The sequence below is a fragment of the Crinia signifera genome, chromosome 1 (genome assembly GCF_055691185.1).
Source record: "Crinia signifera chromosome 1, ASM5569118v1, whole genome shotgun sequence".
Classification (NCBI taxonomy): Eukaryota; Metazoa; Chordata; class Amphibia; order Anura; family Myobatrachidae; genus Crinia; species Crinia signifera.
The window spans coordinates 324,366,160-324,381,855 of NC_139217.1; the positions used below are offsets into that span (position 1 = coordinate 324,366,160).

The 15,696-nt window shown below is 44.8% G+C and overlaps 1 protein-coding gene across 3 annotated transcripts in view; it reads right to left on the reverse strand.

Moving 5' to 3' along the window:
• Nucleotides 1-9,215: 9,215 nt before the first annotated feature.
• RNF31 (ring finger protein 31) overlaps nt 9,216-15,696 on the reverse strand; it is a 41,123-nt gene continuing 34,642 nt past the window's right edge. For all 3 annotated transcript variants that reach the window (XM_083188100.1, XM_083188091.1, XM_083188109.1), the window contains exons 16-22: nt 15,052-15,166; nt 14,856-14,974; nt 13,548-13,661; nt 11,845-11,902; nt 10,932-11,028; nt 9,625-9,793; nt 9,216-9,465 (exon numbers count right to left, since the gene is read on the reverse strand). In XM_083188100.1, the coding sequence (XP_083044226.1) occupies nt 9,409-9,465; nt 9,625-9,793; nt 10,932-11,028; nt 11,845-11,902; nt 13,548-13,661; nt 14,856-14,974; nt 15,052-15,166 (729 nt within the window). In that variant the 3' untranslated portion in view covers nt 9,216-9,408. The remainder of the gene's footprint in view (nt 9,466-9,624; nt 9,794-10,931; nt 11,029-11,844; nt 11,903-13,547; nt 13,662-14,855; nt 14,975-15,051; nt 15,167-15,696) is intronic.

Sequence of the window (15,696 nt, forward strand, 5' to 3'; positions counted from 1 at the left end):
GGTCTATAATATGTTTCACATATTCGCTTACATCTGGAGTAAACCATACACCCAAATATTTAAAGTGCAGGGTCCACTGCAGTGGGCATGAGCTAGGGAGGTCCCCAGGGACCACACCTGTGAGTTGATATACATTTGATATACCCCAGTTAATGAATAGACCTGAGATAGTGCAGAATAAGTCATGTCAAGAGATGTCAAGGAGGGGCCCGCATCTTTTAAGAAGAGGAGCATGTTAAACCTAATGTTTATGCTCACTTCTTGCCCGTCTGTGTCACCCCTGTCTGTCTAACCCTCCCTTTAGAATGTAAGCTCTCATGAGCAGGGCCCTCTCTCCTCATCTGCCTTTCTTAGAATATATAAACCACTGCCACCCTGATGATTGCTTCAGTGTCCTGTCCCCTTATGCAACTATCCGTATTAACCATGTACTTGTCCTAAACTGTCTTGTACTGTAATTTGTTATGTGTTTTTGCTCATAACTATGCTCTGTAATGCGCTGCTTAATATGTATGCGCTATATAAGAAACTGTTAAAATAAAAATAAATAAGAAAATAAATAAATGTCATCTGCGTATAGAGCAATTACATCAGTGGGAATCCTTCTGATGTCTGGGTTATCACGGATCATACAGGCCAGAGGTTCAATGGCTATAGCAAAGAGGGCCAGAGAGAGCGGGCAACCCTGACTGGTCCCACGCCCCAGGGGAAAGTTTAGAGTGATATATCCATTAATGGATAACCTAGCCTTGGGGTCAGAATAAAGCAGCTGGATCCATTTTATAAAGGTTGGGCTAAATTGAAACTTATGCATGACTTCCCATAGATACCCCCACTCAACAGAGTCGAACACCTTAGCGGCGTCCAAAGACACCACCATAGCACCCGATGCATCAAAGTCCCCCTGTTGTATGTGACAGAACAATCTCCTTAAGTTCTGAACCGTAGACTTGCCAGGGATAAAGCCCGTCTGATCCCTGTGTATTATATTATGTACACGTAGTGCAATAATTTTTGACAATATTTTTATGTCTGTCATATAATAATAATAAGATCGGTTGGTAGGAATCAGGGGTGGTGGGGTCTTTTCCTGGTTTGGGAAGAACAACTATTATAGCCTTCATCATGGAAGAGGGTAGGCTACTGGTTTCAAACAGGGAGTTAAATATATTTAGTAAATAAGGGGTAAAGTAGTCACGGTATTTCTTGTATACCTCGATGGGAATACCATCACTTCCCGGGGCCTTACCATTAGGGAAGGAGGCTATGGCCGCCTCCACCTCAGTAGCCATAATGCTCGACTCAAGGTACGTCACTGCAGTGGGAGGCAGGGCAGGAAGCCGGATATTGGTCAAATATTCTTGCAATTGGTCCTGGGTGTAAGAGAACCTAGCGGTGTACAAGGAGGTATAAAACGTGTGGAACACCCGTGCAATGTCAGGTGTAGAATACTGCATTGTGCCATCAGTGTCCTTAATTTGATGAATGGTATTGCTACCACTATCACCTTTAGCTAGATAGGCTAAATAACTTCCCCCCAACATCCGCCTGAGAATATAACAAATGATGAGAGAACAGTAATTTACGCTTTGTTTTGTCCAAGAGGTAATCCGACCACTCCTTTCTAGCCCTATCCCAGTTCATACGGTCTGACAGGGACCCGAAGAGTAAGTACATAGCTTTGTGTCTGGAGGACTTAGGGGGATATTCAATCCCCGGCGAGCATCTCCCCTCGGGGAGATGCTCGCCGGGCCCTATTCAATGCTGTCTTCCCCAACAGCATTGAGCAGGGTTTCTCGCTGTTGGGCTCGTTCTGCCGAGAACGGCAGAGAAGTGACGAGCTGCCGGCTGCAGCTTGCCTCTTCCTGGCCGCAACTTGCGGCCACACCCCCTTTTCACTCCCCAGCAGGCGGGACATCCCGCCTGCATGTTCTCGTTGGAGCTGACCGGGAACGGACTGGGTCACAGCGGTCGAGCAACTGCCGTGACCCTCAGATTGAATACCCCCATAGTCACCTCCTCCTCCCTGCCAGTCCTCTTAATACGGGCTACCTGCTTTAGGAATGATCCCCGCATTGAAGCTTTAAAGGCGTCATGCTTAAGGCCAGAGTTGACACAAGAGGCATTGCAAATATTAAAGGTTTCCCATTCAGCTACAGTTGCCCGGTCATCAGCATATAAGGTAAGCCAGAATGGATTGTTTCTATAATTGACTATTACGGGACATTTGAGTGTCTATTGTGAGCTGTAAGGGGGAGTGGTCAGATATACCCCACGCTAGATATTCAATATCATTAATCTTGGGTACTAGATCTGAGGACAGCAGCAGTAGGTCAATCCTTGAGAGGGTATGAAAACTAGCAGAGTGACAAGACAACCTACGCTCCAATGGATGACGGAGCCTCCACGAATCCACCAATCCCAGCCCCTCCACAGGAGCAGCAAAAGGAGTGGAGGATTGGCACACGGGGAGGACAAAGCAATGTTCTCTTTCCATGTATCCATACATCCATGAAGTTATTAAAATCCCCTATACATATGACAGGCACATCAGTAAACATAGACATAAAAGCAGATGCGTGTTTTAGTACCTCAGTGCTGTAAGGGGGTGGTATATTTACAGCAAGGACATGTATAAGAATACGATTGAAATGAGCCCTTATAAAAACATAACGCCCATATGCGTCGATTTGGGTGTGTACCAAGTGAAAGTTCACACTCTTTTTAACCAGGATAGATACCGCTCTAGCATTATTGGAGAAAGTGGAGTGATACATGTGTCCCACCCAGGGTTTTTTAAGGGCCAGGGCTTTACTGCCTGTTAGGTGCATCTCAGAAAGACAGAAAACATCTGCTCCATATTTCTTCACCTGGTTGAGTACTAGCACCCTCTTAATACGATCATTCAGCCCTCTTACTTTCCATCCCAGTACCTTAAGCCCTATAGTATTTGATGTCAGAACTGAGTAAATAAACATGATGACCAGGACTTAAATAGCAGGCAAGCTGCGATAAAGGTGATCGGCCCAATATGGGAAGTCACATAGAGGACTGTACAGATTGTCAAAGTTATATTGAGATAATAGACTGCATGCATGCCATTCGCAAAAAACATAGATGTAAATAGTAAACATTACGAACAAGTTAACTAGAGCCTCTTCTATTTAATATATTTATTACGATATAGAAGATGGAATAGTAAACAAAGTGTCCATCTTTGCAGAGAATACTAAACTGTGTAGGGTGATTAAATCATTCTCCATCCTACAGAGGAACTTAAATAAACTATATGAGTGGGAAGATAAATGGAGAATGGAGTGCTACGTACAATCTAAACAGGGTAAAATTAGGAGAATCACAACTGGAATAGGACCTAGGGGTACAAATAGATGGGGTACAGTGCGCAGGGGTCAAGGAGCAGCAACTAAGGCCAAAAGCATGTATAAAAAGGGGCATTGAAACTAGGAAAAAAATATGCTTCATCTGGAACTCGGGTTGCAATTCTAAGCCCCCCACTTCAAAAAAACATTGCAGAACTAGAAAAAGTTCAGCAAACAAGCTTATAATAGAATTGGAATCCTTGAGCTACAAGACAGATTAGCCAAAGTGGGAATGCTTACACTTGAGAAAAGACATTTAAGAGAATACATACTTACCCCCAATTACTCCTAACCAGTCTGCAGTGCACCTCCAGGGGTACAGGTATCCCACATTGAGAACCACCGTTCTAGGGTCAGGGTTGTGATGTTTCAACGATTTTCAAGGAATTTAGGAAGTAGATTAGGTTGTTGTGTGACCATTGCCATATTCATAACAAGAGCCACCCTTCAAAACTCTATTAGGGGTGGTATTCATTTTACACAAACATGTAGGATTTGCTGATACCCAGAGTAGAGGCATGGAATCAGTGGTTTTCCCCAGGGACCCCTCAAAGGGTTTGCACTTTGCTGCAAGAGTTACAGAGGCTGCAGCTCTCTGCTTATGTTCCTATGTCTCGGGCTGGTGAACACCGAAGGCATGTATTGAGACTGGTCTTTATGAGAAGTACTGGAGCATAGTTATCAGAAATGTGTAAGAACCAGGTGGGAAATGCTGTATCAGGAAGCAACCAGAATTAGGTCAGTGGAATAGCCAAAATCAATACCAGGAGATCACTAGGATCAGTACTAGGGGAGTAAGCAAGAAGAATCATCAGATGTATTGGGTTAGAAAACAGCTAATTACACTAGAAGTTATAGATAACAGATGCTGGAGTTAGGGGTATTGAGCCCAATACTGTGGCCTCAACAGTGCTTATAAGTTTAATTATATTAAGTACCAATGTAATATCTCGGTTTCGGCACACCTGTCCCTTTTAACCCAACAGTGCATAATGGAAGGAGCCAGATCCACCTGCCCAGTGGCAGAGAAGAGCCCTAAATATCAGCATGTCTGCACCCTCTCTGTCTACTACGTTTTTGTGCTGCATTTTTTATATTTCCATGTTGACTATCTGGTGTTAAATAATTTGTGGCTCCATACAAGTAAACAACAGTAATTATGGGTTTTCACCCTATTGGTGTGGGATTCCTACAGGTGCTCAGGTTTCCTACCACAGTTCAAACATTTTATTTTGAAAAAAATCTATTGAAGAGAGAACCAAAGAAATCACATAGGACAATTAAGGGTAATTACACAGAAAATAAACTGAACTATAAAAGATACATATATACATGGTGGCTTTGGGAGAGATTTATCAAACCTTGATAAAGTTGTCTATGTACTAAACCTTTGAGAGAGATGAGGTCACACAGGTAAAGTACCAGCCAATCAGCTCCTAATTGTCTTTAATCAAACACAGCCTGTAACATGGCAGTCAGGAGCTGATTGGCTGGTACTTTATCACTTCACCAGGCTTAATAAATCTGCCCCTCTCTCCAAGCTTTGATAAATCTTCACCAACATCACATAAGGATCCACTTGTCCCTGTATAGCAAGGAAAGGTCTTCAACACATTTTTAGATTAACTGATTTCTGCTAAATACAGTATTCCCTGGTGTGTTTATGTATGAAAGAATTTGCATTGGGGCAGGGTCTTTAAATAATGGTGTCATACTGTATGTTGTTGCCATACAATAGAGGTTAAAATATTAAAAATAACAAATGATAATGATAGAAACATGCCTGCACACTGCCTTGGATTGATTTAGGAGGTGTGTTGAGAGGTTTGAAACAAATTAAATAAAAAAGGTATCACAACACAAGGCTGAGGAATGTATGACACGTCACAATACCCACAGAGCAGAATCACTATCCACACCCAAATAATAAACAGAAGGCTAACATCGGAAGGTTACGGTGTGGTAGCAGCAAAGAGAAACTTGCAGTAATGAGATCAGCAGACAAAAGGGGCCAGTCTTTACATTTGATCCTGTTTATGGCCGAAACTCAAATCAGCAATGATAAGAAAAGCAAATCACGGCATGCTTAGTAAATTTACTTTAAGGATAGAGTGTAATGGAATGCAAACATGAAGTTATTTGTAAGATTGTCTGATGATTTTGGCCTCTGAATGTCTATCACAAACCAGACACCTTATTATGAAAACTAATGTACAGGACACCAGTCACAGATAATTTTTGTCCTCCGTCTACCCATTTCTGTGTTCTCCACATTTGTCTCTCCACTCCCCTTCTTCATCTCTCTGGGCTTGATTCATAGATGTACGTTAACGCACATCTCCGATTGTTTCAATATGTACAGATGCCACAATACTCATGTGCAGATCTCATTATGCCTTGGACGCCACAGTGCCATTTCGGGGTAAGGGCAAAGACAGGGAGCGTTTTACAAAAGGAGGGGGGCAAATCAGCTGGACAACCTGATAACCTGAGGGTTACTCAGATGTGAGATCCAATGCCGCATTACAGAACCCAACAGTGGGGGTCTTAACTCAAGACCCCTTCAACCACTTCTGCATATTTTAAAACAGCTGCTGCGTCCATTGCTCGAAGATCTGCACATGCCTAGAAGCCGCACTGTGCATGGGCACATTTGGGGGCTGCAATGATGTCACATGAAATGCTGCTGAAATTTGGACACGGCAACAGACTGCCTTCCACAAAACAGAGGTGTTCCACAAAACATTGTTTGGACATGCCAAACAAGTGCATCCTTGGATACAGCTTCATTGGCTCAGGCTGTGGATGCAGTTGTCCAATCAGAGAAGCCTGCAGTGGATGTCTTTCTTAAGACACCTCACCTCTGTGCTAGCTATGCCCATCTCTAAATTAGGGCCTCTGTCTCTACAGTCCCCCCATTTCCTGATCTCGCTTACTCATCTGTCTCCGTGGGGTGCAGGTGGGGTGCAATGGTGTTGAAGGTCTGGGTCACCAAAAGAGTGGGCAGAGCCAGCTCTAGATATTAATAGGAAAAAAAAAAAGGGAATACAAAAAGGAAAGACTGTAAAGGGGAGATGAGAGAGTAAAGGGTAGAAGACAGGGGAAAGAGTAAAGGGCAGATGACGGGGGAGAGAGTAAAGCTGGCCATACAGACAGATTTATCTGTCCAATCTATCTGGTGGGAACAAAGACCTGGAAATATATGGGAGAAATGACAATCAAAAATTTGACCCAAACACTGTAAAATAAACAAAAACTATTAGGGCCAGATTCTCTAAGCTTCAAAAGTGATAAAATGGAGAGTGATAACCAGCCAGCCAATCAGCTCCTACCTGCCATGTCACAGACTGTGTTTGAAAAATGTTAGGTAGGAGCTGATTGGTTGGTTGGTTATCACTCTCCATTTTATCACTTTAGAGCAGTGGTCGCCAACCCGTCGCTTGCGAGCTACCGGTAGCTCGCGGCAGCGAATCGGGTGGCTCGACCACTCTGCTGCCCGCCCGCCTGTCTCTCCCTGCCGCGGCCGCCTGCTTTCTTCCTACGAGCCGGAGGGGAGGGGAGGAGAGCGCATTGCGCATCTCTCCTACCCCTCACTGTGCATCCCTGTCACTTGGCCGCCTATCCGCCAATCAGAGCTCGCAGGCTGGCAGCCAATCAGGAGCCGGCCCGCGAGCTTCGGCGGACGGCCCAGTCACAAGGAAGTGAAGGGAAGGAGAGACGCACATTGTGCTGTGCTCTCCTTCCCCAAAAAGAGGAGAAGCTGCGGCAGCGGAGACACTGACACTGCAGGAGGACACCGGACACAATGGGTGTGCATATCACTTGCTGCAACTGTGGGGGCATACTACTTGTTGGCACTGGGGGCATACTACTTGTTGGCACTGGGGGCATACTACTTGTTGGCACTGGGGGCATACTGTACTACTTGTTGGCACTGGGGGCATACTGTACTACTTGTTGGCACTGGGGGCATACTGTACTACTTGTTGGCACTGGGGGCATACTGTACTACTTGCTGGCACTGGGGGCATACTGTACTACTTGCTGGCACTGTGGGGGCATACTAGTTGGCACTGTGCGGGCATACTACTTGTTGGCACTGTGGGGGCATACTACTTGTTGGCACTGTGGGGGCATACTACTTGTTGGCACTGTGGGGGCATACTACTTGTTGGCACTGTGGGGGCATACTACTTGTTGGCACTGTGGGGGCATACTACTTGTTGGCACTGTGGGGGCATACTACTTGTTGGCACTGTGGGGGCATACTACTTGTTGGCACTGTGGGGGCATACTACTTGTTGGCACTGTGGGGGCATACTACTTGTTGGCACTGTGGGGGCATACTGTACTACTTGCTGGCACTGGGGGCATACTACTTGTTGGCACTGTGGGGGCATTACTTGTTGGCACTGTGGGGGCATTACTTGTTGGCACTGTGGGGGCATTACTTGTTGGCACTGTGGGGGCATACTGTACTACTTGCTGGCAATGTGGGGGCATATTACTTTCTGGCACTGTGGGGGCATACTACTTTCTGGCACTGTGGGGGCATACTACTTGTTGGCACTGTGGGGGCATACTACTTGTTGGCACTGTGGGGGCATACTACTTGTTGGCACTGTGGGGGCATACTACTTGTTGGCACTGTGGGGGCATACTACTTGTTGGCACTGTGGGGGCATACTACTTGTTGGCACTGTGGGGGCATACTGTACTACTTGCTGGCACTGGGGGCATACTACTTGTTGGCACTGTGGGGGCATATTACTTGTTGGCACTGTGGGGGCATACTAGTTGTTGGCATTGTGGGGGCATAATAGTTGGCACTGTGGGGGCATACTGCTTGCTGCCACTGAGTTTGGGCATACTGTACTAGTTGTTGGCACTGTGGGGGCATACTAGTTGGCACTGTGGGGGCATACTTGTTGTTGGCACTGTGGGGGCATACTAGTTGATGGCACTGTGGGGGCATACTGCTTGCTGGCACTGCGTTCAGGCATACTGTACTACTTGTTGGCACTGTGGGGGCATACCTGGCACCATAGGGGCACAGATGGCACCGTGGGGGTATTCCTTTTTCTGGCACTGTGGGGGCATACCTGGCACCATGGGAGCATAAGTGTATCTGGCACTATTGGGGGCAAATGTGTATCTGGCACTATTTGGGCATATGTGTATATGGCATTGCACTATTGGGGGCATATGTGTATCACAACCCCATTTTCATTGGATGCACCCTATGTGGCTACACCCAATTTTTGGCGCGCGCAGTTATGTATGCGGCATAGTGTGTCAGGGCCATTACAGTGTGTTGCATAATGTGTAAAGGGCATTATTTGGTTATTAGGCAGATTTTTTAATTTTTTTATTTTAGTAGCTCTTCGGGTGGTTCAGTTTACCGCGAGTAGCTCGCACCCCGAAAAAGGTTGGAGACCACTGCTTTGAATCTGGCACTTAGTTGGATAAAGTTGTTGTATGAAATTGATTTAACCAATTTGTCTGAATGAGCATTGTCTGTTTTCCAGCATTTGGGAGCAAATTTTTTATTGTAATTTTCTCCCAGATATTTCCAGGTATGTAGTCCGACCAGACAGATTGGGCAGATAAATCTGTGTGTGTATGGCCGAAAGGGTAGATGACGGGGTGAGAGAGAAAGACTAAGAGAAAAAAAGGGAAGGGGTGTGCTGAGGAAAAAGAGGAGTAAAAAGAAAAGCACGAGGAAAGAGGGAGTACAATAATAACCCAAGCAGCACCGGGTACATGCACTATATTAAAAATAATAGATCCTTTAGCAAAATAAACATTACTGATTAACAAACCCATTGTGAGAGGTAGAGTTATACATGGATTTTATTCTTTGGGTATAGGTGTACAAGCTTTGAAGATATATGATAATATATGACAATTATACTCCATAATATATATATATATATATATATATATATATATTTTTTTTTTATTCAGTGACTAAATAATCAAAAGATCCTCCACTGCTTTTAAAGGAGAGTGGGAATGGAGAAAGATATTATGAATGCTGGTTTCTTTGGACATTCAAGCTCAGTGGGATGTCCGACATCAACACCTAAGTGGAGTACCAGAGAGGAGAAAAAACAATTAAACAGGAGCACATATAATACAAAAAGAGAATACAAAACTAGACAGAAAATAAATCTCAAACCATAAACATTCCATCATATACACATATATGTATTTTTTAGCAAGGTAAATGAAAGACACTTACTGTCAGAAGGCGCTCTCTGTAATTGACATCATCCTCATTGGCCTCCCGGGGGGGACATGCCAGGAGGTAGCGTCTACATACAGTCATAGTCTCTTCCAAGTCATAAAGCATACAAGGGTCCAGAGACAGTGCATTAATTCGGGTTACCAAGTACTCCTTATAGTGAGATCTGGGAGAGACAATATATGTACGCTATATTTTCTAATTGGTAATATATTTTTTTAATGGGACATTTTAATACATGTGTACCAGTATGCAATGATGAATTTACCGTCCCACCTCAGTCACCTCCTTGCCAGCCAGATGTACAAATCAAACATTTAATAGAGACATACAGGGTTATAAGTTAGAATAGATATCTTTGCAGGAAAAGAAAAGCAGATAAGAAGAAGTTGTCAATGGAAGAAAAGAGGGTAGACTGTGCTGCAGGAAATAAACAAAAATCCAAAACATACTAAAGAAAATTTTGGGCTTGAGTCATGCTCAGGTATGAATGCAGCTGTAACTCGGACTGCAGATGAATTGAAAACGTAATTCTTATGCCAAGTCAGTCACAGACCCACTACAGACCAATCTAACTCTCTCTGCACATGTTACATCAGCCCCACCTGCAGTGCATATGGTTTTGTCCATTAGATAGTGATTGTACCTTTCCGAGTGATCAGAATAACCCCCAGAGTCTCTAGTACACTTTTTCGCTGCACGGATGCCCAAACCGGTTCTCGAGATCTTCCAATAGTCCACGTTTTCCAAATCACCTAGCTGCTGCACAGCTGTAGTCATTACTTACTGTTACATTTTCAAACCTGCTGTACTATAATCTACAGGTTGCCTGAAAAACATGAACTGTTGGTAGATCTTGAGGATAGGTTTGGCCAACCTTGGTGTAGAGCACTCTGTGCATGAGGACAAATTTCTACACCTACTCCTTACTAGGTAGAAACTGAAATCTAAATTGAAGTGTAAAAATAAAGCCGCCAGTATTTACCATGCACAGAAAGGAAATGACTCCTCCAAATGTAACTCTCTCTGCACGTTACATTTGGCCTACCTGCAGTGCACATGGTTTTGACCATTTGCAAACAAAATATGCCCTGAGATCAGGTCTGAATTAGACCCCTGTTGCAATTCTAACTACATTCACTACCTCCCATGACATGTTTTTTTTCTGTGTATGCACCAAGTTGACTCCCATAAATGGGAAGATCCAACAGAAAATAGGTCATGGTTATGTGTGCCACGGCACATGCGCAGTGTGCAGAAATGCGTCCACATTAAAATGAAAAGAAGTGTAGTGCGACACTCACTCACACAACCCAGCATATCCAAGGGCTGTCTGTTTTCCACAGGCCTCATCTCTCATTCCATCAATACTTTCTTTTTGCTCCATCACACGACATCCACCTAGAAAAGAGAAAACGCTTCTTATGGTGGAGTATTTAATAATTTGATGTGTTAAACCTTTGAGTGCCAATGTTGCTGTGAGAGATCCTCAAAATATCCGCGAAAAATGCCAGCGTCGCTCACAGCAACTGTTCTTTTAGTATAAATAAATACAAATGCAGCCAAGTCAGTTAATTGAAGACTAGTTAAATATTGCATCCAAAAATAGAACAGGCGCTGTGAGCGGCGCTGGCATTTTTAGCAGATAGTTTGAGGATCTCACAGCAATATTGGCACTCAAGGGGTTTACAGCAGCAAGCGCCGAGATGCGGTAAAATCAGCAGGCTCAGTGAAATAAACTGTCGCTGTGAAAATTCTCTTGATGTGATTGGCTATAAACCTGAGGAACGCATGGGCAAACAAGCGATGAAGACTGTATACCATTAGGGGTTAATGCAACAGTAAAATGCACACATGTTCCCATTTAAAAAGAAATGAAAAACCATTTGCACAGTATAATTAGATCATTAATTACGAAACAAGGAAGAAGAATACTTCCTTGATATTACCAAACAATGCCTTTAAAAATAGAATAAAGATTTCCAATAAACGGGAGTCATTTTGGGAGCCGCTCTTTTTTTGGCCCTTCCCAGTTACCACAAATGTAGTCAGACAACCTGTGAGGCTTTGGCTCTAAGCCAAAAACAAGCTTACAGGCCAGAAAAACAATACATAGTGTCCAAATCCGGCACACACTGAGCAATATGCCTTATTAGTCATTCCAATTGGGCAGGAAACAACAGTTATTGTGTACCTAGCTAGTCCATGCCAGCTTACCTCCAGGACCAGCTTGCGTGCCAGCAGGGGGATCTGTGTTAAACTTCACATTAGACATCTGACAGAAACACAAAACAAATGTCACTTCCACCAGTGGAATCTCAAAGAGTAATACTGAGAATATAGATAAAGGGGATCAAAACATTTAGTATTTATTTATTAACAGTTTCTTATATAGTGCTTACATATTCTGCAGCGCTTTACTGAGTATAGTTGAACATTCACATGAGTCTTTCCCCAGTGGAGCTTACAATCTATGGCCCTTATTCTGGTTGGTGCGGTAATATCCGCGTGCGTTCGGTCCGCCGATGTTTTGTGTCTGCGCATGTGCAGAGGCGTCTCTGCGCATGTGCGAGCGGGGCGTACGGCCAAATCCCGCATGAAATGTGAACACTCCGAACAGGGGGTGGAGAGGTGCGTGAAAGGCTATTTGGGCTCATTACCATATGCATACGCCCCGCGTTTCATGGGCGTTCCCATGCAAACGCTGGGCGTACGCATGGTAATGCGGCCGTGACGCACGTGTAAGGGGCGGACATATGACATCGCCGGATGTCAGCTGCCCGCCCAGATCCCTGCTTTTGCACGGAAAAATGTCCGTGTGGTCTGAGGTTGCGGGAGCTGGTGGACCATTCGGTCCTGCATTCGATGTTCTGCGACCATCGAATGATGGGGGAGGTTCCCTGAGATGGAGGAGGCGTAATCCATGAAAAATACACGTGCGGTCCGTACGGCCAGCTTCTTACCGCGTACGGACGGAGTTGGCGATCCGTATGGAAGACGGGGTTTCGCACGCACGGTCCTGGCCGCATATTCGGATCCGGCCGCACCGATCAGAATAAGGGCCTATATTCCCTATCACATGTAATGAGCCAATTGACCTACCAGTATATTTTTGGATTGTGGGAGGAAACCGGAGTAAACCCACGCAAACACGGGGAGTTTACAAACTCTGCACAGTTAGGGCCATGGTGGGTATCGATTCCATGACCTCCGTGCTGTGAGGCAGTAATGCTTACCATTACACCGTCCGTGATGGCCAAATATTTGTGTTAGTATTCGTTGTGTAGTATTTCTGGTAAAACAGGTATTTTGTTGCTGTAATTAAATAGTTTTTGTTTTCCAAACATTCCTATGGAAAAGTATCAGTAACAAAAATAAAGGAAGGATGAATTCCCGGGGACAGATAACCCAGTATAGAACAATAGAAGAAAAAGAAATGGAGAGAAATGGAAGAAATGAAAAGAAGAAAGCATGGGGCACCACAGCCTGTGCTGTGTATTAGTGATTCCTTATGACATTCAATGTGACATCAATGATGTTCAAGCCAAGTTACATCGCATAGACCAAGATGTATTTTCAAACACTTGCATTATGAGGGTAGATTGAGACTTTGACATATAATCTAGATAAGAATGGCATAGCTAAATTCTTAACCCTTAGATTGGCAACATCTGAGAGAGAAATGTAAAAGGAATGTGCCCATCAATTGTCTAATGAAAGAGTCAATTATGCAACAGAAACACTTCATTTTAGTATAGTACCAAACATTATGTGCAAAAGTGGGCGGTACTGCTTTGCAATTTGGGCATGAGCTGGATTCCTCCGCCACTCCGTGCTTTCTCTGGGCTTGTGAAAACGAACGTGAATAAGGAGTGAAGGAGAAGTTAGGAATTGCTAGAGATATACAAATATTTGCTCACCTTGAGAAGTTTTTTCAGACGAGGCACCTCCCAATCTCGTAGGTAGAACAAACAATCTCTAGGATGATGAGCATGGAGAGACATCCTCACTGTACAGGTAGGGACTGTGCACTTCTGAGAGAAAAACAATATACACTGGAAAGTGACTTCAGAGTGTTGGCGTTCTTTGATTTGATGACAATTTGACTTACTTAAATATACAGCAAAACCCCTGTGATGTTAATCACTTACTACGACAATCTTTTCTCACCGATTTTTTTTTTTGGTACTTGTTTCCTAGCACGGCCACAATCTTATGGATCGTGTACCTTTAAGTTAAGGTACACGATCCATACGATGGACCCGATTTCCTTTGAAATCAGGTCCATTTTGCCGGCTAGGACACAATATCGGGGGCATCGCGTCGGTCGGGACCATTAACATTGGTCCCGACGCGACCGACGCGATGCCCCCGATATTTCCATAGGCTTCAATGTTAAAAAATATTTTAACATTGAAATCGTGTCGGGAAAGGTAAAATATCGGGGGCATCGCGTCGGTCGGGACCATTAACATTGGTCCCGACGCGATGCCCCCGATTTTTCCATAGGCTTCAATGTTAAAATATTTTTTAACATTGAAATCGTGAGAAAATGTGAAAAATGTGAAATGGGCCAATATGACCCATTTCACATTATAGATGTCCCCGTCGTCACCCCACGATAGACGCCAACCCGAAGCGTGGCGAGCGCAGCGAGCCCGCGAGGGGCGGCGGTGCGCGTCCTCCGACCTTTTCATTCCCCTACTATCCACGTCGGCGTGGAGTTGAGAATAGAATAGTGTGGCGAGCGCAGCGAGCCACCGAGCCCAAAGCGTGGCGAGCGCAGTGAGCCCCGCGAGGGGCCGCGTATAACTTCACAGGTATACGCGTCCGCTCGCCACACTATTCTATTCTCAACTCCACGCCGACGTGGATAGTAGGGGAATGAAAAGGTCGGAGGACGCGCACCACCGCCCCTCGCGGGCTCGCTACGCTCGCCACGCTTCGGGTTGGCGTCTATCGTGGGGTGGGGTGTACGCCGTTAAATTTGGGGGGGTTGGGAATATTTTACATTGAATCCAATGTAAAATCGGGTCCCAGGGACCCGATTTACATTTCATTCAATAAAAAAATCGGGTCGAAAATCGGTCGGTCGCGTCGCATGCGACCAAATCGCATGCGATGCGATCGACCCGATTTTTCCGACACGACCACCCCGATGTAAATCGGTGTGGCCGTGCTAGGAAACAAGTACTTTTTTTTTTGCCATAAAGGCATAAACTACTCACATTTTTGGGGTGGAAGGTGTTGTAGCATCCGCTGCAGAACTGGTGCCGGCACTGAGAGCAAATAAAGTGCATACAACCCCCTCTTGCCAGGGCGTAAGAGAACTTGCAGTGCGGACAGGCTGAGGAGATATATACACATTCATATATAAATTGCAGCATTTATAAAGTAAAACTAGCGATTATGTAGAATACGCACTTATCCCGTTTTCCTGCAGGTATACAGCCAGTCCCTGTGCCTGGTACTCCGCATCATTTTCTCTCTTCCAATTCTGGAAATCTTCACAACTTAGTGTGCGGTGCTGCTCCTCCCACTGCGTGAATGAAGACGAAGAGAAAAGAGCCAACAAACAGCAGGGCATTTAGTCATGGCAGTGAGTTGGACAGGAAGACAAATTTAATTTATCCCTCAAAGAAAAGAGGGGCCTGATTCTGGTTGACTCGGTAAACTGCAAAGATCGCAACTTACAGAGTCTCAGAGGGCCCACCCTGCTGAAAAAACGCCCCCTTCCCGCCGCCGTATCCACTCGCAACCATGCAAGGAGATGTGTTATGAAACACATCCCCTCGTATGTGCCCACAGCAGAAGAAATCATTTGATGGTTGACAACCATCAAATGATTTCTCCTTGGCTCGCAAATATAAGTCAGTGGAGACTAACCTATATTTGTGAGCACCAGGACGAAGACAGGGCGGGTGGCTCATGTGGCGCCCGCCTCACCACACGGCGTCCTGTCCACATTCCCATGAGAGCTCCCAGCGTTTTCATTTGGACGTCCATGAAATGCTGTGCCTAGATATGGAGCCACAGAATAAATGAAAGAAACTGAAATAAGACTAAATT